General features: G+C 38.1%; 1 protein-coding gene across 5 annotated transcripts in view; it reads left to right on the forward strand.

Annotated features, from left to right (window-relative positions):
* Positions 1-25,405, forward strand: part of WWOX (WW domain containing oxidoreductase) — a 537,552-nt gene that overhangs the window by 257,332 nt on the left and 254,815 nt on the right. Inside the window, exon 9 of one of the 5 annotated variants that reach the window (XM_064459624.1) lies at positions 16,613-16,804. The exons of the other annotated variants lie outside the window; for them this stretch is intronic. Within the exon in view, the coding sequence (XP_064315694.1) occupies positions 16,613-16,774 (162 nt within the window). The 3' untranslated portion in view covers positions 16,775-16,804. Of the gene's footprint in view, positions 1-16,612; positions 16,805-25,405 lie in introns of those variants that run through there. 5 annotated transcript variants of the gene reach the window in all.

The raw sequence follows: 25,405 nt of genomic DNA on the forward strand, positions 1-25,405 counted from the left end.
TGTGCCAGAAACGGATGTGCTCATCAACCTTTGTAAGTTGAACCTAACTCAATAGCAAAGTGTTCAGCATTCACAAACATTGAATTTTATTTGATTTTAAAACACTGGTTAGGTTTCAGTCAGCTTTCCCATATTTTACAATACAGTGTAGGCCTTGAGCTACACTTTAAGTTTTTCTCATAAATAAAGAAGGAAGACCCATCAGAAAACTGTGTTAAATCATATACTTCATTCTTTACACCCACAGCGCAAGAATAGCGCGGTAGTGCAATGGCACTGCTGGGTTTGTGCCATTGGCAAAATCTTGGTCTGAGTCAGAAGAGACTATGTGAGACTTCACTCCTCTGCACACATCCAGTATTTATCAGGTGATGGTCCATTAGTTAATGTGTCAAACTCAGCAGTATTTGCGGCAGCGGCCGTACGTATAGCACATTAACGTGGTTTTTAGCTCACACTAATCTAAATGCCATTTATAGCAACTGCTGGAGATATATCCAGGTATACATAAATACAGTACGTGCGAAGCTTTTATTTCAGAAGATTAAAGTATGTTAACACTGCACGTAACTAATTAGTATAGATAGCCGGAAAAGTGTATTTTACATTTCCAAATGAAATTTCTTTGAGCAGATGCTAATACATATTAGGACATCTGTTTATATTTTCCTTCAGTCTTTTTTTTTTAACTGCATCTTATTTAAAATACTGTTGTCAGCTGAAATAGTATAGCCTTAAACAATACTACTTGTATATGTAGTTGTGAACTCATATGTCTGCTTTTGAGATGTCTTTCTGCATAAGCAGATTTTTGTTTTGTTTTGTGTAAGTGAAAGATGTATAAAAAGTTGTTTTGCTTCATTTAAATTGGAGCAGGGATGAAAAAGGCAGAAAGAAGTCAGTAGGATAAAATGCAACGCTATCCCCACTAGGTAAAGTTGTCCAATTACGCCTGGTGTCAGAACTTTTTAACATTTGAATGGCTGGGAGGGGATACTAATTTCAACCTTAATGATCGCTGCTTTGGGAGTCAACATCACAACACTTCACTTATAATTTTAGCACATCTGTCAGCCTGTGCTAAAAAGGAGCCCTGGGCTAGTGGGTGACTGAAGATCCTTTTATCCCGAGAGAGGATTATGTATTCCCTTCAAGAGTGGGAAAATAAAAAGGTTATAAATACTCACCTACTTCAGTGCTGCCCACATTTGCCTTGTTGACAAATAGCGACTTTCACACCCTGCTTTTACATTCATAAACACAAAAATAAATAAAAACTATGCAACTTCTCTTCTATAACACTTATGGAAGCAGCCCATTTATAATGTCACATATTCTATAATACCATATAGTCCCTAAGCTGGACTTTTTTTCATTTCAATAGATCACATTGATTTCCTGTATGACTTTATCTGCCTAATACAAAGTGGGATTGAACAGTTATTTGTCTGGATTTAGCCATCCCTTATCAAACATTTATGATTTAGCTATTGCTACAACATCTTCTTGTAAGGTCTTTCTTATTTTTATCTTTTCAGGAAGGGTATGAATGTGATAACAGGGCTGTAATAAATCTATCTCTTGAAAATGAAACATATTTTGGGAAACTGTGCTGTCGGCTGATGGGAGGGGAAGTTTAAGGGGCAGGACAGTCATGCGAGTGAATTGTTTCTAGGACGCTGTGGGCATCTATTAATAAGAATGATTGACTCTTCTGGTGGAGTTTTTCAGTGTATTGAGATTGCAGTTTCCTAGCTGCATGGTAGGCTGGTGTTCTTGAGATGAAAGACCCAATAGGGAAGAGAGGTTTGCCTAACCGGGCCAAATTTATACAGCCATCGTGAGGCTGTAGCTTGAAGAGAAGTTGCACAGACTGCAGAAAGGGCAGCAGGTTTGTGTCTTCTCTGTTTATAAAAGTAAAAAAGTAAGATCTCAGTCTTTTTATTTCTGTTTCTCTTTCAATTTATTTAGTCTTTATCTAGAGAGGAAAACAAAATATGTGAATATCGTATAATAATAATGACGTGATTTAATTAAATGGAAGTAGAAAGTACGTGTGAATAGGACCTTTTCTGTGTTTTGGCTTATTTTAAGAGTTTGTTTGAAAAAAAAAACCCATATTAAAACTGTCCACTGTGTGTCCCAGGTGTTTTAATGTTCCTAACCAGAGCATTTTAACTGAACATTTTCCAAACAACCTCATCATGATAATTTATTTTTCATTGCATAATGCTTTTCATTCAGTGATTTCAAAATGCTCTACTACGTGTGCTTTTTGAAGTGCCAAACTAAGTGTCATACAACCGTGGGGAGACGTCTGCTGTGCTTGTTGTACCGACTCTGCAGACAGGGAAATTCAAAGGGAGGGAGATTAACAGGCACCCCGTGAATGAGTGAAGGAGGGAAGACCAGAACCCAAATCCCTGCCTGCCGGGTGCCAGCCCCAGCACTTGCCCCTTTGATCAGAAACCCCAGAGTGCTCATGCAAAGAGGAGAAAAAAACTTTGCAGAAACTATAGAAGTTAATAATTACATTGTAAAGGCTGCTTAACCGATAATGAACGTTTAATGGAGAACCATCAATTTGCATGACACTTACAAAGAAAATGTACTTTTGGTTTTGTCTTCACTTCCCGAATCTGTTTATAGTTGAATTTTTCTAACCTGCTTAACTGACGCTGTATTCTGTCCTATCTCCTTTTTTTATGTCTCTTCACTAGTGCTTTCAATGACCTCCCTGTAAGTTTCTTTATATAGAAACCTGCTATGCTGTCTTGAATGCACAAGGTCAATAATGATTACCCTCTAACTTTGAAGGGCATCCCCCTTCTCCGCTTGCAAAGTGTATCAAGCCACAAAGTCCCTGCATCCCATAATTGTAATTTCTCTTATGAAATGCAGTATTAAGAACAGTATATTTATTTCCCAAAGAGTAGAGCTTTAGTCCACAAGCATGTTAAGCCTAGCAAAGTCAAGATATAATGATTCTATTTTTTATTGTAGAAAAGTAGACTTGATAGTTTATATTTAATTTAAAACAAATCCACATTAATGGAAACATTTTTGTAATATATTTCAAAAGAGGTTGGTTTTGAATACGTGGATGGTAAGCTAAATTTCTGTCATTCAAGATCCAAAAGATGCGATAAGAGACTTTATTTTTTATTTCTAAAGAACTGTATCATGATATGTGCACACTGAAAATGCTTCGAAGACATCAGCATGATCTGTATGGAAATGCTGTTACTGCTGTGTGCTGTAGAGGATATGTATAATGAAAATATGTCTGCCTTCTGGAACCAATGGTCCTCTAATAATTATCGATAAACAAAGTCAGTTAAAAGAAAATATAGAAAGGCTGACCATCACAAAAAGATGTTTAAATTGAATTGATACTATAGCAGGCATCGACTGTGTCATCGCACAGCTTAATAGCTGGAGTCCTGGTTCAATACGATGAACTCGGGAAGGTTTTCTTAATGGAAGAACTGATGCTTTCTGTTCAGTAGCAGCAATAGCTTAACTTTTTTAATTACCTGCTTTAAAAGTTTACGTGCCTCTAATTGTGTTACTGTATACAAGGAGCCACCATATTGCCTAACACCAGCAAATGGGTCCTCAGAAATAAATGTGAAATAAGGATAGCAATTTTAAAAGAAATTCATGCAGATATTATATTTAACATTAATAAATGCATACACTGCAATTTCTTTTAGCTACAAGTAATTCAGAGTTCTGTGCAAGTGTATTCTCAGAAAGCTGCTGATTTGCTTTTCAGTGTCTTTTCCATCAGCTATGCATTTTCAGGATCTGTTGGGAAATACGATCCCCTCCCTCTCCCCCCACATGACTATAATAACAGAAAGCTCAGAAAAAGGCATATAAGTTGGAAGAAATGTGCATACATGTAAATATCTGAACATACATAAATGAGATTTAAAAATGGAATTCACTGAACATGAATAGTCACTTAAAGTGTAACTGGAATTGACTGTGTCATGTATCAGCCTAATAGCTGGAGCGCTGGTTCAATACAATGAACTTGGGAAGGTTTTCTTAATGAAAGAACTGACGTTTTCTGTGCAGCGGTTGCATTCATCAGACCACATAGTGTTCATTACACTACAAAGGACTGCCAATGTGAATTGTTAGGATCATCTATTAGGTAAACCGGATAGGGACAAAAGGTAGTGGAGGGATGAGAGACTTCAGTACCTCTACAGGATATCTGAAGTCAGACTGCTTCGATGACCTTTCACCGGTGCATCAGCGTCTTTTCACGGAGAGATCCCAAGTTCATACCCTAATTCTGCTAACCAAAACTGGCAAGGAGCGGCTGGTAGGTGTGCACATCTTGCTATCCAATGTTACAAACTAACCGTACGCTTTATAGGGCCACAACCTCTAATTTGCTGTGTTTAAATACTGCGGAGGTTACCGAGAAGTGGACTGGTGCTGCTAATTAGATTCTAAAACCCACCGTGGTCTGTGGTGCTAATTTGGAGAGGTGCCACATACTGGGGTTGATTTCTTCAGAGAGAAGATGAGCCCTGTGCCATTGGGAAATGGGAAAATCCAGACGTGCTGATTGGCAAGGTCGATGCTGGAAGGCCCAGTGCTGACTCAGGAGCAGGCGCGTTAATTCCGTGGGGATTTGCATCCACTCTGTCCCTTGCTTACCTAATAGGAGCGTTGTTATGCTGTTTCATAGGGAGCTTAGCGATTGAAAAGAGAGATTTAGTAGTAAAGATAAAAGTTTTGCTTCAATTCTCCCAACATCCAGTTATTAAGAAGCTTGTCTGCTCTGTGAGGCAGTACACTACAAAAGCACTCCCAGTTCACAGACAGGGGCTGTGTTAAAGCACATAACAGGTTTAATTCTTTCCTGTGGATGTTTATAGTAGACGTATCGGTATCATGCACTGGTTTTCCTCCCACTTGCAGTGTTCAGGTTGAAGTTATGTGAGGGTTGCTAGCCTAAATGTCCATACCTCAAGGTCACTCCCCTAACCTTATTTCCCACATGTTTAAATGTATTTATATAGATAGGTAAAATATGGTAGCTGCTGCCACATAACCTTGTTTCCCTTGCTGACACCTCCACTGGATGGAATTGAATATAAAGCTGTTATTTGGGATGGGGACATGTAATGTCAGGCCTGCTTTGACTACGAGTGCCTGCCGTGCTGCTGGTGGCAGACCACCATGCTCCCTTCCCAAGCAGGGGTGGCAGCTCTTCTCCATCGCCTGCTACCGCCGCCAGCACTGAAACCTGAAAGACCTATAAGCCACAGAAAAGGAAAAGCACTTCTTAGGTGCTGGAACTTGCAGTGAATTTTGTGGCCAGCAAAAATCGTTTAAGAGGGACTTTTTTGTTGTTCCATTTTTTGAAGCTTGTTGAAAATGCTGCGTGTATCTTTCATTCCAGAATCCATGCTCTGCCTTTTTTTCCTTTTTCTCTGCGGACTGTATTTAGTGAATCAATGACAAGTGTTACATATTTCTGTGGTAACTTCAATACCATCTGAGGATTTCAGAGCACTTTACTGACATCTGCCAGTTAAGATTCACAACCTGCAAGAACGGTATGATGGAAACATGTCTTTGTTGATATAAAATAGAAGCTAAAGGCTTTCAGTTTGTTTTGCTTGCTTTTTCCTTTTTAAATTACCTAATTAGAGAGAGGTTTCAACTGTACACAGACTGAATTGTCAGAATTCGGACCCGTATGGTATTTGCCAGAAAGATTCAGGCTTTTACAGATGTATTCTTGAAAAGTTTGACTTTGTGGAAAAAAGGAGTAAGACCTGGAGAGGCCCTCACGCTTTGGGAAACCGTGTGACGTTAGAACTGTGAGAAGCCAGGCCTTGCTGTGCTGCGGTGAGATCTATGAAGCACATGCCCCAAACCAAGCATATCCACTTCTTGGCTCTGTACAGCAGGAGAGGGAAATGTTCAAAGGAATTAAAGGCCCATGTGAAATAGTGCCTCCCACTGCTGCTTGCTGTCCCAAAACGACAGCAGAACACACCAGGGGTCTTGGAAATGGTGAAGATTTTTCCCTTATGTTGGACGAAAAGCTGCATGAAAAGTTTGGGATAAGGCATGAAGCAAGAGGTTTAAAGAATAAAATACAAGTGCCTGATTTGTACAAGAGGTCTTTTGCACGTAGCCCAGTACCCAGGTAGTTGACAAGAAGACGTAGAGAAGAGCTAGAAGGCTTGTTTGCAAAAACAGGTGGCATCAGAAATTTTGTTGAGGGCAAATTAATCCTTACTGGTATAATTGAACAACACGTATCCTGCTCTTCAGACGTCCCCTGTACGATAACAGAGCTGAAGTGAAGAAAATCAAGGAGAAAAAACCATTCTGCTTAACTGCAATGATTCAAAGAGTCCCCTGGCCCAGTCCATGCTCTGCCATTGGCTCAGACCCAAATATGGGAGCAAAGAGGAGCGATGGCACTAGTGTCTTTTGATCTATCTTGCAAATCGATGAGCAATAAAAAGCTTGTCTGTATATGCATTTTAAGCATATTTTCAGCTGTTACATCTTTTTGGATATCCACTATAATATAGGAGGAAATCAGTTATTTGCCCAAGACATTTCACTGTTGAAAATATATCATAACACAGCTCTTATTATGTTGTACGCTCTCCCCTGAGCGTGCAGTGAATGCACAGGTGACCACAGCTAAAAGTCTGGGAATTTTTACTTGCTACATTTAAAATATCCACAAAAATTGTAATAATTTTTTATTAGACTGAAGGTTAAGATGTAGTTTTCTCATTAAAGAAAAATACAGTTTTAAATGTAGAGCTTCCCAAAATTGTATTTGTTTTAATGTTTATAAAAAGAGAGTTGAAGACGTAATACCAGCCTATTTAAGATTTTCTGCTTCTTGAAGCACAGAGTGGAGGGGTTGATCCTCCATTACACTAAGGCTTATTAATGCCACTCTGCAGGAGTTTTAAAGGGGCTCCTGTAGGGTTTGTGCACAGCCTTCACGGTGCCCTGTTCCAGATCTCTGGAAGCATTGGTGGGTGAAAATGGAGACGAACTACAGGCCTGTATTCCCTGTGGCTTTACTCGGAAATCTCGTTTGGGCAAAATATGAAATATTTGTTTATATTAGATGTCCAGATGCACAGAGATCTCCGCTGCGTGATCCCCACGCCGCTCCATGACTGACGTGTTCAGGAGACAGTAGTTACTGCCCTACACTACAAACTGTAAAAGCACATTTTCACAGTACGCTGGCTGCTCTAAGAAAACAGATGAGAAGGAAGCATGCCTTAAGTCCATTTTGCTCTAGGTTTATTTCTTTTTTCAATTTTGCACTTCATTAGAAGCTGAAACCGTACTAGAACAGCCTTGAAGCTGCCGTAATTGGCCGGAGGGGCCACTCTGGCCTCATGAGCGTGGCAGTGGCAGGTGACTTAAACCTGCCACATTCACTAGCAGGCTTTGACTGTTCTCTTTATGGGGTGCTATGTGTGCTTTATAATAATAGTAATAATAAATATATATTCTTCATCATTCAGTGGAAATGATTGTTTCCTGTGTCCCTTTGCTCCCTCCTGAGTTCTGGTATGGTTTGAGGTACTTCTTGTTCAAAATGTGTTGTTCTGGCTCTGTGAAGAGGAGGTCGAAACCTAAGATCTAAACATAGTTTTAAACAATAAAAAGTTCCAGGTATCTTAGGACATTCCTACATAACAATCATGTCTTTACCATATTTTGTAGGTGTGGTGGTGGAGGGGGTGTTCAAGGCAAAGATTTGCTAGTACTTGTGAGGCTGAATAAGTTTCCTTTGAACAAGTACTGTAAATCCTCTGCCTGGGGAATGGGTTTGTGTGGGAACTGAAGAGGGTTGGGTTGTTTTTTTACTTGCAAAAATTGGGTGGCAGTTATTTTATTATGGGATTTCAGTAGGAAAATAACAATTTTGTGGAATGGCTTGTTTTTCTCTGGAGCCAAGTTGTTGTCTGTTGCTATTTTTCTCTTAATTAGAGAGGCATTTTTAATTATCTGTCAAGGTCCCCTAGAACCTGGGATAGCTGGTCTTTCTTCTGCGAATGTGATGAAATCAAAACAAGTAAGTAGAGGGTGAGTCTGTCACACCTGATAGGAAGTAGAATGAAGCCTAAGTACGAGAATAATTAGCATGCTCGGACTGCAGGGAAGAACGCACTCTCTGACAGGTATGATGGCTCTGCCCTGCTCCTTTGCTCTCCCCTGTACTGTGCGGCTGACGCAATTCACATACAGTTGTAATTATACTGAACAATTTCCATTAGTTCCATATCCAGGTAGTGAAACTTTTCGGGTCCTTTAACTATGGTCCAGTTCCCCAGTTTTTTATTAAAATGCAGTACTCACTAAGCTCTTTGATATTTGAGAAGACAAAAGAGAAATGAAGTTTAGCTTCCTTTCCCCTCTCCCCACATACACAGAGCTCCTACTTACAGGGGTAGCTCTAGAGCGGGGAAGCTTTGCCAAAGCTCATCCACAGAATACAAAGCAATACTGCTGCGGAAGCTCCTGTTCATATTGCGTGGCGTCATTGCCTATTACAAGTGGAAAGTGTATCGCAGAAGATGACCAGAATCAGAATAGCTTTGAGGCAAATAATTGTGATTGTGTGGGTGGTCTGCAAACACGTACTGGTGTGTGCATGGGGGAGAGGGCACCCTGGTGGAACACATCTAATTGCACAATAGCTGTCACATCATCTCTAATTGAATCAACTGTGCTTGCATAACAAAATCTTAGTGTTCTCAAATTCAGATCACTTAAGTAAAATGATTTTGTGGTGTTTAAAAAGCAACAGAAAAAAATTCACTAAAGACCATTAAGCGGCCTCAAGCCCCACGTTTCAGTGTTCATCATTTGTACCGATTATGGTGTGACAGCTCTTGAGTTTCCAATGATAACAGCCATCTGACTTGATCTGAGTTCAATGGATTTTCACTAAAATAGAATCATCGCCTTTGTGATGGATAGAAAAAGTAAAGCAATACATCCTGATAAATGCTCTGGCTTTTTTTCCCCTTCCCTTACTGTGACCTTGTACAATCTATAAGTGAGCAAAGCTGAGCCCTGGCCACTGCTGCAACACATCAGGACTTTGAAATTTAAGTAGCTCTGAAACCCATCAATGGGGTGAAGGGAGAATGGCCTGAGAAAGCGATGGATCATGCTTAGAGGGCTCACAGGGAAACAGGGTAAGCTGAAGGTCAATACACAGACATGTCCTGAAGGAACGGCTCAGACGCTCATTCACATTCACATCTCAAAGCCACTGCTGCTGTAGCACTGTGAGGAGAGATCAGTAGGAGAGTAAAATAAAACAAGAATTTCAGGGCATATAATTTCTTTGCAGAAGCAAATGGCACAGGGGTACAGTATAAAATAGCTATAACCTATAGTAGTGGTGCAGTGCCCTAATCATCCCATCCGAGTATGCAAGAAGCATAACACCATGGAAACACATTATTCCCATTACACTCCAGTTGTTTTCAAAGTTTTTCAGTCCTGGTAATTGTGAAGAGCATTTAACATTTTTAATATGTCATTGATCGTTTGTAACACATTATTCAGCATGACATGAAAGTGAGCTAAACTAGAAGGGATGCCGTCTGAATCCATACCCATGCAGACAAGTAATTAAAGGCCTTTACACTTTGTGCTTTGTATGCATGTGTGGATATGAATGCGTACAAAACTTTTACTCGAGTTTACGTTCAGATTCTGATTTCTTTGGGGTTTTGTTCTGAAGAAGGTTTGGTGCAGGGTACAGACTGGCCTGGCTGTAGAGAGCTTAAAAACTAGGGGGAGAAAAAGGAAGAAAAAGAAAATGCTAAAATAAAATTAGTACACAAATTTGAACTCGCAGTTACCATGCCTAAAGCAGAAATTGCCGAACAAGTCAAGAGGCTTATTAGCATTTTATGTAAATCAGTTATTACTGTTCTCCACTTCCTTAATTATCCATGTTATTTCAATACAACCCTTTCTTTGATGTCCCAATTCTATATTTAAATAGTGCAAGATTTCTATCATATCCTCCCGCTGAGGTTTGTTCCATGCAAAAAACATGCCAAGAGCAGCTATTTTAGAGACTACTGGGAAATGTTTAATTGGTTAATCCCATTTGAGTTATGAGGAAGTATTGCCACGCACAGAAAACAGAAACATGTAAAGTACTGGCTAGGAGAAGTTTACTAAAACCTGCAAGACTTCCCCTGAAATTCAGCCCTGAAGATGTTTTGTTTCCTAGGTACCCAGGGGGAAACGATTCAAAGGAAGATCCTTCAGACTTCTTTGAAATACGCTAAATGATTGATTCATAGTAGAAATATTTTTGAATTAAAACGCAAAGTCACATTTTTTGTTCTTGCAGTGCAGAAGGCGTCTCTATATTTGACCTAGCTAAATAAGTAAGTAAGTAAGTAAATAAATAAATAAATTTGACCAGAGGCTAAAGAACAGCGTATTTCAGCCAAAACAAGGAAGCCCACCAGACCTTAACAAGTTGTTAATTGTTACCTCCTACTGCAAGCAAATGAGCGCTCCTCAGGTTTCCATGTTGTAAAGCGACCAACATCATCTGTGTGAGTATTAATTCCAACATAGAAATGGACATTCCGTGTCACCCGGTAGGATCGATTCTCCACAAAGGGATGGATGCTTTAAGAAAATTAGTGTTTCTGTGCAGCTTCCAATTTCCAACTTTGGACTGGAAAGACTTCAGAGCAAAGTATTGGCAAATATTCCTTTCTCTGTTTCAAACATTTGTTAGTTTTTAACCTTTTTAAAAACTTCTTTGGAAAGCGTGGAAGAGTTTTAGCACAAGCAATGAAGAAAGAAGTGTGTGTACTTAATTTGGCTATATATACAAGAAGACCACTGCTACAGCATGGTCAAATATAGGAGTTCATCTTAATAGATTTTAATGGAAAGAAGTAAAATTTCAGATCTTTCTTTTTCTTTTTTTTTTTTTTTTGTTTTAATTAATTTGAAGGGATAGCATTAATTTCCATGCTTGCCTAAAACGTATCAGATTCTATAGTGGTTGATGGAAGTAGAGGTAAAGGGCATTTTTTAGTACATGAAGCTTGGTAAATAGGAGAGGAATTAATTGATTAAAAAAGGAATTAACTCTTGTGTTCTCCTGTAAATAACATGGTCCTTTTTGTACTGATTCCCAGACCAAGGTTTGGATTGTCCAGTTGAGAGGGTTTGGTGACAAGCTTTTCCGTATTCGCAATTCTTGTAAACAGATGTCTCCCTCTTACAGAAATAGGTTAACTTATTTAAAAATCTATGCTAGAACTGTGGATTGCTGAGTTTCCATCACTGGGAACTACATTGTTCCAACTCTGAAATTATACAGTCTAAAGTCATCATCATGTATTTTCATCAGGATGAAATATCGGGAGCTCTGCTTAGTGCAAGGTTTTATTAATGATGTGCTGTCAGAAGCTGGATGCTCTGCATATTTGCATATTAAACAGCTGAGTGAAGAAACATTCCTTTTATTGCTGCAGGGAATAAATCAGTTTAAAGCAAGTTCTCATCATTTATACTCCTTTCAGCTAAGTCTTCTTTTATTGAAATAAATTGTTGAAGTGCTTTGCTCATTCTTTGAATACTGATGAAATTTACCTTGATAGGGCCTCAAGAAAAATAACATTTTCTTAAAGGTGCAGTGTTGTTCTTTATCTAGATACGGCCTAACTTTTAGAAATTGTCTCTAAGGAAATTTGTGTATCTCCAGCCACACAAAATCTTCTTTTAGTTATAGACTTTCTGTAGGTATTTCAAGAGGTCTGTGTAATTTCTGTAGCGCTGTCCACCCAGGAATCTTCTGCACGGGAACTTTACACAACATATTAAAGGTATACTGGTTCTATTTTATATGCAATCATTAGTTGCTGTTTAGGGAACGAGGCCTTACTGCTGACTTACGTCTGTGCATAGCAGATGAACATCACCTTCTATTGTCCGTATGCTGTATGCTGTCTGTTGGTGGCAGCCTGAGTTTAGAAGTGCGATGTCTGGAAGGACTGGAACAAAGTCAGTAACAAAGAAAAAAAGTTTGTATTTTATTTCCTGTTCCTTCACCGTGCTTGAAATGGAGCATACAAACATGTCACGAGACCCTGCTTTTCCCAAATTTACATAAATAAATACTTTCGAAATGATAGTTGGTTAAAAGATTATAAGTAAGGGTTTTATACTCTTATCATTTTTCCAGGTGTGAACTAGAAGAAAGCAATAGAAGGAAAGTAACTTAAAATTAAGTGAACATATTGTAGGAAGTCAGATGGTGTTCAGACATCTTATTTAATGCTACTGTATTGCATTGGCTAGCACTGAAATATTGTCTGTCTGTCACAATAAGCAGCAAAATAGTAAAAGAAATTATCAAAGGAAAAATGTATTGTTTGTATTCCTATATTTTATTTTAAAAGGTTACAGCAGCAAGCCATTATGTGCCTTTCTTATGTCATATAAAGTATTTGAAAATACAAATCATTTGTGACAGGAGCTTCTTGTTTTTAAGTGGAAAATGTGCATTTAATAACATGAAAATAATGTCAAAACATCCTCTCCTAGAAGGTTGCCAAGTGAACTGTTGTTTTTCATTTATGTTTTATTTTTGGAGGTTGGGCTTTGCAGGAATATTTTCAGATACTTAGAAAAATAGTGATACATTGCAGCTGTAGTTTATTTTAATTGGACAGCACTAAGTGAGCTGACTTTATGATAAACAGTGCGGCCAGTGGCTAGTGACTGCACTTCCACTTTAAAGATTATACAGAAAATAAAATCGCTCAAGCTAAAGTCATAAAGAACCAAGCTGGAGTTACTTTTGGAACATATGTCTATGTTTGCCTCGGTGCGTGTTATTAGGGATACCTGATCCTAAAGGTGTACTATCCTATAAAGTACATTTTGCCTTACCGTCTAACCCATCCAACTATCAAAATCTGTATATTAATGAGATTTTGGTTTATTTTAATTATTTAGATTGTCATTATGAATTAATAGTTATAATATTTTATGTATAGTGTCAGAGAATTCTCAAGTACAGCGTATGATTCTACAATTGGAAATCCTGATAATACTTCTCACCTCTTCAAAGATTTATCTACTAATGTTCTGAGGTGTTATCCCTGTAAAAGGCTGTCATACCTTTGATTTCTTTATTACTATTGAAAAAATATAAGAGAGTGCTTTACTTAATGTAAAGTGCTTTTTTTGAAGCTATATGTGATTTTTTTTTTTCTGTGATTGGATAGTAAATCTGACATAAATTCACTCGCTGACATTTGGATGTTTATAAGGATGATTTGGTTTAGTGGTTAGACCTATTGTATTTCACAGGGGTGTTGTCAGGCTTAATTAATTATGCTGCAGCAATATGCAGTGCAGATTTTTGTGCCAGTATCTTCACAGCGCTTCTCAGGGAACTTACAGTACAGGACGGCTATTACCAGCCTGGCTGATTTTGCCTCTGTCGCCTTGTACATGTCTTTAACCAATATATGATCTTCTCTGTTTGCAAGGGGATTTGTATCTTTCTGTAGCCAAGAGGAAGGGCAACTGAACAACCACTATTGACTTCAATCTCTGTAAAAAAACACTGCAAGAAAAATCCCATCCCGCTTTGCCTGCCATCTGCTGCTCTTGCTTTTAAGGATGTTTCAGGTGGAAAATACATGATGATTGGTCATATTTTCTGTTTTCTTCTTGTTGCCATAGGCATCATAGGTGGAAACGTCATACTAAAGCATTTTGCCTACCCGCCCCTTGTGAGGTTAAGATAACTTCCTAGAGTATATTGTTACATATTTTTTGTTTGTTTGTTCCTGGAGAAGTTATAAATGACTCATGCTCTGGGGCATTTACTACCACCACAGGGAAACTGTTCAACAGTGTAAGAGGCTTCAGTGCTTGAATTTTTTTTCCAGATCTTCAGCCTGAGGCAGGATGTAGAATACAGGAAGAGAGTTGAGGTCTTTTTAGTGATGAGTCCGCACTAAGATGTTTTTGTAGTATTGAACCATGAACTATAAATCACCCATTTGTGGATGAGTGAAATATAGGGAAAACAGTGCAACACGTATTCATTCTTTCCAAAGAGTAAAGAAAGATGAAAAATATCAAGGTGCAAACTCTTAAAAATGTGTTTAAATTGACATCTTTCAGAATTGTTCTTATTTTCATGAGACAGGAAAAATTCCTGGTTTTAGAAAGTATTGCTAGAAAATTATGAAACATGACTTTGAGGATCAGGTTGCTTTATAGGGAATGCCAGCGCCTTTATTTCTTCTCCTAGCCACCAGGAAAGTTTCCGTAAACTTCCCTCCTCGGGGACTTCTTCTTCAGCAATAACAGGAATGTTTGGGATCAAGTATTCCAAATAAATCATATAGCTTAAATATTTGGCCTTTGCTGTTTGAACCGCTGTTTGCTTTTTTTATGAGCTATCAGGTTCTTTCAAGAATTTTTGTGCACTGAGGATAGATGGCGTCTTTGTGCCAGCCGTGCGCTTCCCTGCGCAGTTCCAGGCGTGCAGCTTCACTGCAGATCGTAGGGCTCAGAGGAGCAGCAAACTGATCCGTCCTGCTAACAGGTTTAGTTATATCTGTGTGAAAATTCAGCACCATAACTCTTTTTTTGTTTTTTTTTAACCTAGTCTGGTTTACCCATCCCTCTAAATGACTTTGAGAAGAAAAAATGCTCTTAGCATTGTAGATCTAGTAACTACAGTAAATTGCTTTGCTGCTGAGAGGCCTATAGGGAAGGGTGTGGGAGGGGAGGAATTTTGTCTGAAAAAAAAAAAGCTATCTCTCGAGAAGCCGTGCCTATCTGACTTACAGTTTTTAAATGGTGCATTTTGGTCAGGGTTCATGCCAAGATGCCCATACATATTAGCTTTGATGAGTTGCTACCATGTTTTTAGACTGCACATGGAAAGTGTGTCATGCCTGCTGGTATGATGAAGACAACAGCTGGATTTTCTCATATATCTTCGCTCTATGATAATACTTGAAATAACTTGTAATCTTGAAGAGGTGTGGCAACAGGATCTAAACAGAAAAATTCTGAAATGCTTCAGCACACCTAGGTTTCATTTGTTCTAACTGATGCGTAATATTCTTGAACCAAAGATAAGCAAAAAGCCGCCTCTAAATCTGCTGTCAAGACTCGGTATCTTTGCTTACCAGCCGGGTGCATGCGAACAGGACTCTGGGTGCCTGTGCCCACACACAGCTTGGGCTGATCCATGTCGCTACCTGCCATATACCCCAGACACGGATACTGTAGTGGGGTTAGGGTCTCTGAAATGGTCAACATGACCGGTAGGAGTCTCTGCTTGCAGGAGCTGGAGGACTGTTCTCTGTGTATGGTTTTGTAGTGCTGAATAATGCAACCTGATCCTGACTGAGCTCTCAGAGTACTAATGCAAAAGAAAATAATACTTTTCCCACCACACATAACAATACCAAAATAATATGAGAATGATCGGCTGATTGGCTGCAGGTTTTCAATGCAGAAGCATCAGTCTGATGCTGGTACACAAACTAGCACTCTAGAAATCACTAGAGGCCTCTAAATCTCTATTGCACCCTTGTTAGTGGATGCCTGGGGATTTGTTGTTATTTTAAGATTTTTCGATTTCAGCACTATAAAATAGGGCACAATTTAACTGAAGGTGAAAATAACTATTATATATCTTTTATTAATATCTACTTTGTTCTTCAGTTGTCTACACTGTGTGTAAGATCTCTTTTCCAAAAGGATATGCTTTACTTTGGCTTCTCTTGAGGAAGCACAACCATGTATTGATTCTATACAAGAAAAGAGAAGTCGTGACTGCCATGAGTTACTTGTAACATAAGTGTATATATCTCAATTTACCTTATGGTTCCCTGGTCGATACATCATTTAAACTGACTGTTTTTATTTACCTTGTTGGCCTTTGATTTCTTATTTAAGGTCTTGAAGGCAGCAATTGAAATTTCTAACTACAAAACACATGGATGATAAAGGAGACTTCCATCAAAAAATACCTAAAAATAAGGATCTTACTTTTTGCAATTATTTTACTACATGAATTGTTATAAATATTATCATGCAAAGGCTTAAGCAGAGTCCTTCATACTATAATTTCATTCAATTTATAAAGAGTCACAACATTTCTCTGGTAACTTGTACCAGAGAAACAGATGCGTACCTAACGGTAGGTATCTGTTATGTGGTTTCATCTTGGTTTTTTGTTAGTTTGAACTTCTCATGGTCGTACCCAGGGGAAATAGGGAAGGAGATATTTTGTTGGATTCATGAAGAAATTGGGGAGGTGCTGGGATGGGTAGAGAGAATAGAAAATGATTATGAGGGATGGGAAAGACCATGAGTAGCAGAAGATGATAGCTGAGGAAAAATGAAACATTGGGACAAATTGCCAATTCTCAGATGTAAAAGAGCAAAATCTGATATAATTTTAAAGTCAAGGGAGTTTTCAGAGCAATTTATAATACTTTCCTTCACTTCTGCAGAGAAAAAATAGGCATAGCTTTCTTTTTACTTCTTTCAGCATGATTTGGAAAGGCGCCCGTGGGGGAAGGCCGGACTACCACTACCCCTACTACTAAACTACTCTCCAAAACCAGACCAATCTTCATCTTCCCTGTTGAAAGACACACACAAAAAAGGAGATTCGGTTCCTTTTTTTTCATGTGTTGCAGAACTGGACTAATGCCATAAAGCCAGCTGAAAGGTTGGGATGAATGTATGGCTACAACATTTGTGGTATTTTCATAGAAATTGTGTTCCTGTTCAACATTATCAGCGCTTGGCTGAGGAAATGCAAATTGTCTTTAGTCTGAACAGCTGAAATACATGTATTTATAAAATGTATTAGATTTTTTTAAAGACAGAAAGGTTCTGCATTTCATCTGGGTTTCTGTTTTGTTGTTGTTCTTAGAAATTGCAAAAGAGAGATCAGATTGGAAATCTGAGCTACCGTAGCCTTAACCTACAACTCTTAAATATGTGAAAGTGCTTGTTCAATCGAGGTATTATAAACAAATTAATGTAGTTGTAATTAAACGAACAGTTACTCATAGGTAGGTACATTTTTATGGGTTTGGGATGCTCTAATTGTAGTTGTATTTTTGTTTCTACATTTTGTTAGGAAGTTTATATTTGACCTTTATGAGGTTGGATGATGGGATAGAATCCAATAAATGCCTTCTGGATGGGTAACTGTTATCTGTGGATCAACGCTACAAGTTTATGTGGTCTTTGTGGGTGGCAGAGGAAAGTGATTTAGAACTGTGTATGAGTACTATGTCTTGATTATGATATAGCATACTAAATATGATAATTAGTGCTCTCTTCCTTGTTTTCTATAAATATAATTCTTAAATGAGAGCAGAATTTTTGTTTAAAAAAAGGAAAGCCTGTAACAGAATCCCAGGTCAGCTATGGCGCAGAGCACTGGGGTGCAGGGTAGAGGGAATACCCAGCTGAACCCTTTAAAAACTGTGGTGTTAAAATACAGAGAGGATTCATGCAAGTGAAGTCACACGCATTACAGAAATAAGGATCTATTTGATATTACTGTGAAACTTCTTTGACTTCCTTCACTTGTTCACTCTTGTCTGTGTCATATCTTGAAGAAGACTCACCTTTTGTTCTATATATTTGGGATTAGGTATCCCAGGTTTTATCAGATCTTCTCATGCCCTTCTCTCCTTAAAGCATACATTACACTCTCTTCCTGCTTGCAGATACACTATGCACTGGATATTATCTTATTCAGGAGATACACCTTTGAAGATACTGCTCTGATATTTAATTAGCTGAGTTTGATTCAGGTAATTTGAGTATGGAGAAAATATAGGGAAAATTAACCTAACAAAATTACGTGGACTTGGCTTTGTAATTTACTATAGCTGTATTTTTGAAGTTGTGTGTATCTAAGTATTAGTAAAAATGTGATGTTGTGAAAGTGACAAAAACAGCATCTGGAGCAAGCATACTTCAAAATCCTGACAGCTTCCTTCTTGGAGCTGCCGTAAGAGCCACTGAACACTGTTTACTCCCTAAAAGTTTCTGTTTGTTTCTTGGGGTAACACTGAAGTTTAACCAGCTGGAAAAAAGGGTTCAAAGCAGGCCCAGGTTAAGCACACTCAATCCCCTGTCGTTACTAGTTTACTTACAGGGTTTTTTTTTTTGTTTAATTGAAAAGACACAAACCAGCAAACTTTCTGGCTTCAGTCCATTTACTTAGCTTGAAAGACTTTAAGTCTAAGCAAACACAAAACTAAACCTATAGGAGAGTCCATCTGTCTTCAGGGTGTTTTCCCGTGTGCTTGGTCAGGGTAACAAACTCCCCTTGATGCCAGGGTGCAGCGCAAACCCTCGGTACCAGTCACAAAGGGGATCTGATGGCTCAGTCTTAGCCCAGGGACTTGCTTCCAGTTCAGATCAATTCTGCTGAAAAATTCTCTCTACCATTCCTTTATCCAGAAGTGTGCACGTGTGTGTGGGTGTACACACACACTTTCTTCTGGATATATACACTTCTATATATACATAGAAATAGTGTATATAGTGTGTGTATATATACATGTCTATATACTATATATATTTCTATGCACTATGTATGTACACTTATACTTCTATACACTATGTATTTACTGTACTATATATACACTGTATATACATATATGTGCGCACACTCACACACTATAAATAATGTGTTTGGCAGGGCTTGCCCACATGGTGCAGGATGTGACTACCTGTTGATTTCGTCACATTGCTCAGACAGTGAAACGATGTGCTCGACACTCCTCACGTCTAGGAGGGTGAGGCGGTCACCTCTTACTTAGCAAATCCATTTCCTTTACCTGTAGGCGACAATCCACTTCACTTTGAGGAGGTTTTATTCCACGCTATTCTCATGTCTTTTCTCTTCTTACATAATTATACTGTTTAATAGGCAATGCTGATTTGTGGGGTAGGAGGTATTCTATCATGGAATTATTACATAAGTACAAATAATGGAGTTGGTTTTTAGGCTCTGGATAGGTGCATAGCTACTCAATAACTGCATAATTTCTGGTATCGTAAGCATTATAATATGGTACAGTGTATACTTCATTAAGCAATATCTGATTTCCAGGCCAAACCTTAGTGTAGAAGTTTAAAGTTGGTTCTTGGACTTAGCTGGCTAGCAATGCAGGACACAGAAACAAAGCCAATGTTTTCTGATGGAGTCTCACTTCAAAAAATATATTAATGTTAAAATATGTTCATGTTTTAGTCCTATTTTGGAAAGGAAAAAAACTCCTGTCTTTAATTTATTGCTCTGGAGCATCCTGAAATTGAACTCGGAGGAACAATCACTTCCTGGACCTTTCTCTTTAGAAAGCAAAAAGATCCCCTTTACCCTGCTCTCCTTCAAGATGCCCCCTTCCCCTCCAAATTAGCAGTTAAACCACAAAGCTGATCAGTAAAACTTATTTTATTGTGCATTAGAAGGAGCAGAAGTTATTAACCGATTATGCCTATATCAGTTTTTATAAATATGGAAATGGAGATGGTGGTATAACTACTGTGTAGTTACTCTTTTATGAGACTGAATGGTATTTAAGCAGATCATTTTCTCACTAGACTCAGCTTTCTTTGAGTATCAGTTCATTCCTTCAGACGTAAGAACTTCAAGAAACCATAAAATCTGTGTAAATTAATAAAACTGTGAACCTGATGCAAGTATATAATGCTTCTATAAAAGTTTTATAGTAAATTGGTTAGACTGTTATTGAATCCACTCAGCACAGATGCTGATGGAAGACTTCCTTTAGTTACTAATATATTTGACAGTCCAAAGTGTATTTATGAGGAAAGAACTCAAACAATGTAACTCTCGTATTCTGGTTTTGGTGGTAAATATTAATTGCAGTATATTAGTGAAAACACAGGACTGGAAGTTTGGCGTTCTTTTTTCTTTTCTTCAGTGATCCACTAAATCATCTTCCCTAAAATGACGTGCTCTTTGAAAGGCAAACATCAGTGTGATGGCCTGCCGTGTAGAGACTGCCCGTGGTAGGAGGTGTGCACCGAGCAGGGCCTGTTCCCCCAGAAGCGACAGTGTGCTAATGGGCTGAAGAAATGCCTTTCAGATTTAGATTCAGCAGCTGACTAAAACAGGGATTTTAAATTACCAGAAGGTTGCAAATTTAGCTTTGAGACACTCAGATGCAATAATAGTTGATGCTTGTGGTCTCCTTTCTGGTGATCTGATCTTCATCGTCCAAGTAGCAGAAGGTGGTGTTACTGGGTACCCACATGGATATGCTGAGAGTGCGTGATTTTGGGAAGAAAACGCTATTTGCAGCAAAGAGGTTGTAGTCATGATTTAAATGAGAAAGAAATCTATTAAGCTTAACAGCAGCCTGCATTTCCGTAATGAAAGAGAAAGCATGCAGTATTATAGAAGTTAAATATTTTAAAGCCTCAGATCTGTGTTCTCCAATGTGTCATACTGAACACGGTATTTTTTACATAGTCAAAGGAAAGGAAAAAAAAAAATCTAATAGTTGATGAGTCAGTAATTGAAGAAGAGAATACACCACCACCTCTTTATGTAGGGTGAGAGCATTTTTCTTCCTTCTCCACTCACCTTTTCTTAGAAAGGAAGAAGAAGTAGTGTTTTTTTACTTAGCAGCCAATGAGCCCATGGAGTTGTAATGCAAAAGTAGTTGTGAAAGATGGCTCAAAAATTATGATGACCATTTAAGGTGATTCTTAAATAAATAAAAGAAAGAAAAAAGGTTTTAAAGCAACCTTGCATATATCAAACTATAACTAAGCTCTGAATTAAAGAGAAGCTTCTCTTTTAGCAATATATTCCATAAACACTTTTTATATGTTGCTTTGATCACTGCCAAAATGTTGACCAGTGGTTTGCTCCAGGTGGCGAGTCTTGGACCTTGAGGCTGAGGGTGTATTTCTGGAACCACTTTCAGTCAAAGAAATATTTCTTTGTGTGTTCCAGATAACAAGGGATTTTTTTATCATTATTATTTCCAGAGATTTGGTACCCTAATCACGTAGCTCAATTCCTTTCTAATTTCATTTTTTAGTAGTTTGGAAATATTAGTCCCTCAGTGACACAACATCCACAATAACATTGTTCTCATGTACTTCCCTTTACCTTTGTGCATCTTCCGTGTGGTTTTCCTAGAGCCGTCTAATGCCCTGTGTTACCGTTTTTACTGTGTGAGTAAAACAGTTTGCCTAGACTCTATTTTTAACTCTGCTATTATATTACTCTTTCTCCAATCTGTCATTCACTATTGCCCAGTTGTGTCTGCTTCACCCAGCGTTTTCCCAGCCTTTCTTCCACCAGTGAATGTTTTTGACCTAAATGCTTGTTTCTTTAGCAAGTACTTTCTTTACTGCAATATCTTACAGATCAAGTACCTATGAACTTTTGTGTATCTTATTTAATGACAAATTCAGTGTTTGTTTTCCAGAGATACTGTTTTTCAAAGGCTGAAGTGTTAAGTTTTGACATAAAACTCAGAAAAGGAAAGCCGAAGAAATACTTGAAATTAAGAATAGCTGTACAAAAGCTGCATTTTTCACAAAAAGGGGACAAAAGGGCTGTTTTTAATAACTATTTTTTAAAATGTATCTCCAACTGCTGCTTGAAATAAGTCACTTTTTTTTTCCCTCTTACATTTTATGTGACTCGTGCTTTGGAACAAAGCAAGGACTCAGAGTTCGGTCTTACTAACCTAGCATACCTTGTGCATGTGAGATAAGTCCACATGAGAGTTCAAAAAAGGTGTAAAAATTTTAATAAAAATAAATATCTGCTTTCTGGGCACATAATTGGCCCACATCATATTTGCCTTGATAGCTTGCACTAAGAGACTACTTTTAAAAAAGTAAAAAAACCCAACACCTCCTGTTGGAAATGCTTGAAGATAAATAAGAGCTGTTGAAAAAGACAGTTATACACTTATACATTTAAGTGCAAGAAGCCACACTTGAGCTTTTAGCATACATGCATTTCTTAACTGTGAAAATGTAAAAGCAAAGGTTATGATTCATAGGGCAACTGTTTTTTTCATACCAATTTTTTATTAGAATATGAAGTACCAGAGCTTACTCCAGGTATTCCCCTTGAACTTGATTTAAACCACTGGTAGCTCTCTAACACTAGGAGCTCTGGTATTTTCCCATGTATCATACCCCTCTACTTGTTATTCCTAAATTGCTTGCTTATACCTTGTGATGCGTCCTTCAGTTTCTCGTAAATTAATAAGGCATCTGTGAATATTTGCAAGCAGGTTTTAGAGCTCTGAATCTGTTCCAATACAGAGACTGTAACAAAAAAAAAAAAGAAAAAAGTGGGAGAACAGATAAAGCAAGATTTCTTTTCCTTAGAATGCTTTTCCAGTATGAAGCAAAATATTATTAATCTAGACTGCCTGCTACTTTCATTTACCATGTAGCTGCTCATGGGATTACAGGCACAAAGGTTTCATAAATTTCAAATGAAATATGAACATTTGTTGTCAAAATACTGTTAAGCTATAAAAGCTCTGCTAGTAGTCGTCCTGCTCTTTTATTGTAACATTTATATCCATGGGCGTTAGTGTGTTCTTGGGTCTGAAGGGGAATTTTTTTTCCCTCTTTATTTTTTTTCACATGATTTTCATCCAGGTGACAGATAACAAGGCAGGGGATTGGAAAAGACGTACTTCTCCTTATTTTTCAGACTATGGCAGATCCTTTCTGTAATTACATGGCATTGCAAGGACCTTATCTAGGTAAGCATAGCACCTTAGATGTAATTTAGCATCTAGATGCTTGGAGGGGCAGGCATAACCTTTTTTATTCAAAAGGAAAGTGGAGCAACGTGGCTGTCGTGTCTGCTTCCTTTCTTTCTTTGTGTAGTATTCAGCCTAGTGGTGCTATTTGACATAGCACTTGTCATACAGGCATGGGAGACATAAAAGATAGAAAGATAGGGGACAATTGTATCTCTCTGCTGCTTAATGTATGGGTGCTTAGAGTCATATAGCTGTGGCACTAAAGCTTTTACCTATGCGAGCAAAACCTGTCCAGCTTAATAGTCAATAGGATTCTTTATGGGAATAATAGTGTGCATAAATTGTGGTGTTCAGCTCTACCTGAAATTACAGGGAGCTCTTTCAATGTACAGATACTTAGAGAAATGCTAAATGAGTCTCTTCAGAAGTCCAAATACAGAAGTCTCTGCTTTTAGGTACCCAAATTAGAAATTTTTGTTCATAATGTAGCATTCAAAATAAGTTACAGGATTCAGATTCTACTTTAATAACACATACCACTTACAATACTGTAATCAATACATTTTGCTTGGAATTTCTATTAGAAGTTACATATAGGGTGCTAAAATAGTCATTCATTCTTTGTCCAAAGTATAAGGAGGATTTCTGTACTGTGAAAAACGATTATGACATGTTAAAACTGTGTAATAGTAAGCAGACACTTTTCAGTGCTGATGGGTGAATTCTGGAAATGCTCTATTTATTTTCCCTCTATTGACTAGTTGCATTCAGGCAAGACTGCCAGTGCATTGACTTGGAAAACAACTGAGACTGAACAATTTCAAACCATTGACATTATACTGCTTCATTTGTGAACTGCATTGCTTCTGCATGCACCAGTTACTTTTTTATGGAGTGCCTGCATGTTTAGGAAGCTTTCAAAAATGGAGAGGTGTAAGCTAGCCTAGAAAGCAAGCTGTCCATTTTGTCAATTTTATGTTTATAAGACCATCAAATAAAAAAGACTGGCAATTTAAAAAATAAAACCATGTAGCAATTCACAGATCTGCTCTGCATGTGTTTTGATGCTCTATTTTAAAAAAGGAAGAAAAGGAAAAGTTTATAGGTTTAAAATTTCTCCACAGAGAATACTTTCAGCTCTTGAAACAATGTAATTTCCAGCTGATACCTTCAATGCAACTTCTACGAAGTGTTTTGTAGCACCAGTGTACAGAAAAATGAATGAGAAATTAATTTGCGTCTGAGATTTAATTTGTGTCTGTGACTGTCTGTCTCCATCACGCTGATCAAGCTTCTTTGTTACCAATTCACATCACTTCTTACTAGCATCATTTCTGCTATACCAGTGTTGGCTTTGTCTGGGAAAAGACTGTTATTGTGAGGAGGACCAGCATTCGCTTCCATTGAGATCTGAAATAGGACTATTCAGTGGTGACTCTGAATCCCAGTGTAACAAGCAGAACGTCAGGGCTGTGTCCTGCACAAAAAACGGAGCCAGGATGTGAGCAGTCGTGGTTACAGCTGTGCTGGGAGCTTAATCCTTGTGTGGCTGCATATAGACTCATCACGAGTTAGTCAAAGTGACCAGTCTCTAAATGACATCGCCTGATGTTTATTTATAATTATACCCTCATCTGATCTGTTAATTAAGCAAGAAATAGGTGAAAAAAATCCTCCTACCAAGGGTATACCTCAGGGAACCTATGGCCTCCAAGCTCTCTACTGAGGCCTACCCTTTCCTAGACTAAGTCAAGAGAAGCAATGCAATCAAAACACTTGTAAAAAAGCACAGAAAAATACTGTTCCTTCTTTCTTCAGACAAAACCAAGGCAAAATCAGCCTGTAACTTGAGAGTCATGCCAGCTTCCTGCTTCTACAGCAGAAGCAGCATGGTAAGAGCCGCTAAAAGCACAAGTCTTTGTGCCCATACTGCACCCACCGCATCCCCTGCTCCTCTCAGTGATTTGTTGTCGGTGTAGATGTTTGTAATTTAGGAAATAATTCTCCTTATCTTGTTTATGATGATGCATAGGAGCACTTCACACCCTCCTAGCTACATCACTTGTCTCCTGCTAAGCAGAATAAAATGCACTGCTGGGTGGAGAAGACGACTGGAGTATGTCTTTTTGTAGCCCAGCAAACAATGCGATTCCTTATATACCTGAGGGAGACTCCTACTGTGTAAAAATGATCTTTTCTACTCACCTTCTTGAGCAAAGACACGTTTTTACTATAACATCGTTTTTACACCCTAAGTACTTAGATTTTTTTCTTTGCCTTTCTCCAGAAATAGCTTATGATTGACTGTTTGCTTACACTGTATAGACGTTTTGCATTCTCCTGTATGTAATGCATAATCCTAAAGCTTGTTCTTCGTAAGAGAATGTGAGCCATTAGGTTATCATCTACCCATTTTGGAAAATACCAGGGATCTTTAAATGACAGATTATGAACTTAGTTCCCAGCACAGAGGCTGAACTTAGTGCCTCTGGCCGGAAATGAGAATACTGCCGATTTGATCAAAATGGAAGTTA

Source organism: Phalacrocorax carbo, chromosome 8 (genome assembly GCF_963921805.1).
Source record: "Phalacrocorax carbo chromosome 8, bPhaCar2.1, whole genome shotgun sequence".
Lineage (NCBI taxonomy): Eukaryota > Metazoa > Chordata > Aves > Suliformes > Phalacrocoracidae > Phalacrocorax > Phalacrocorax carbo.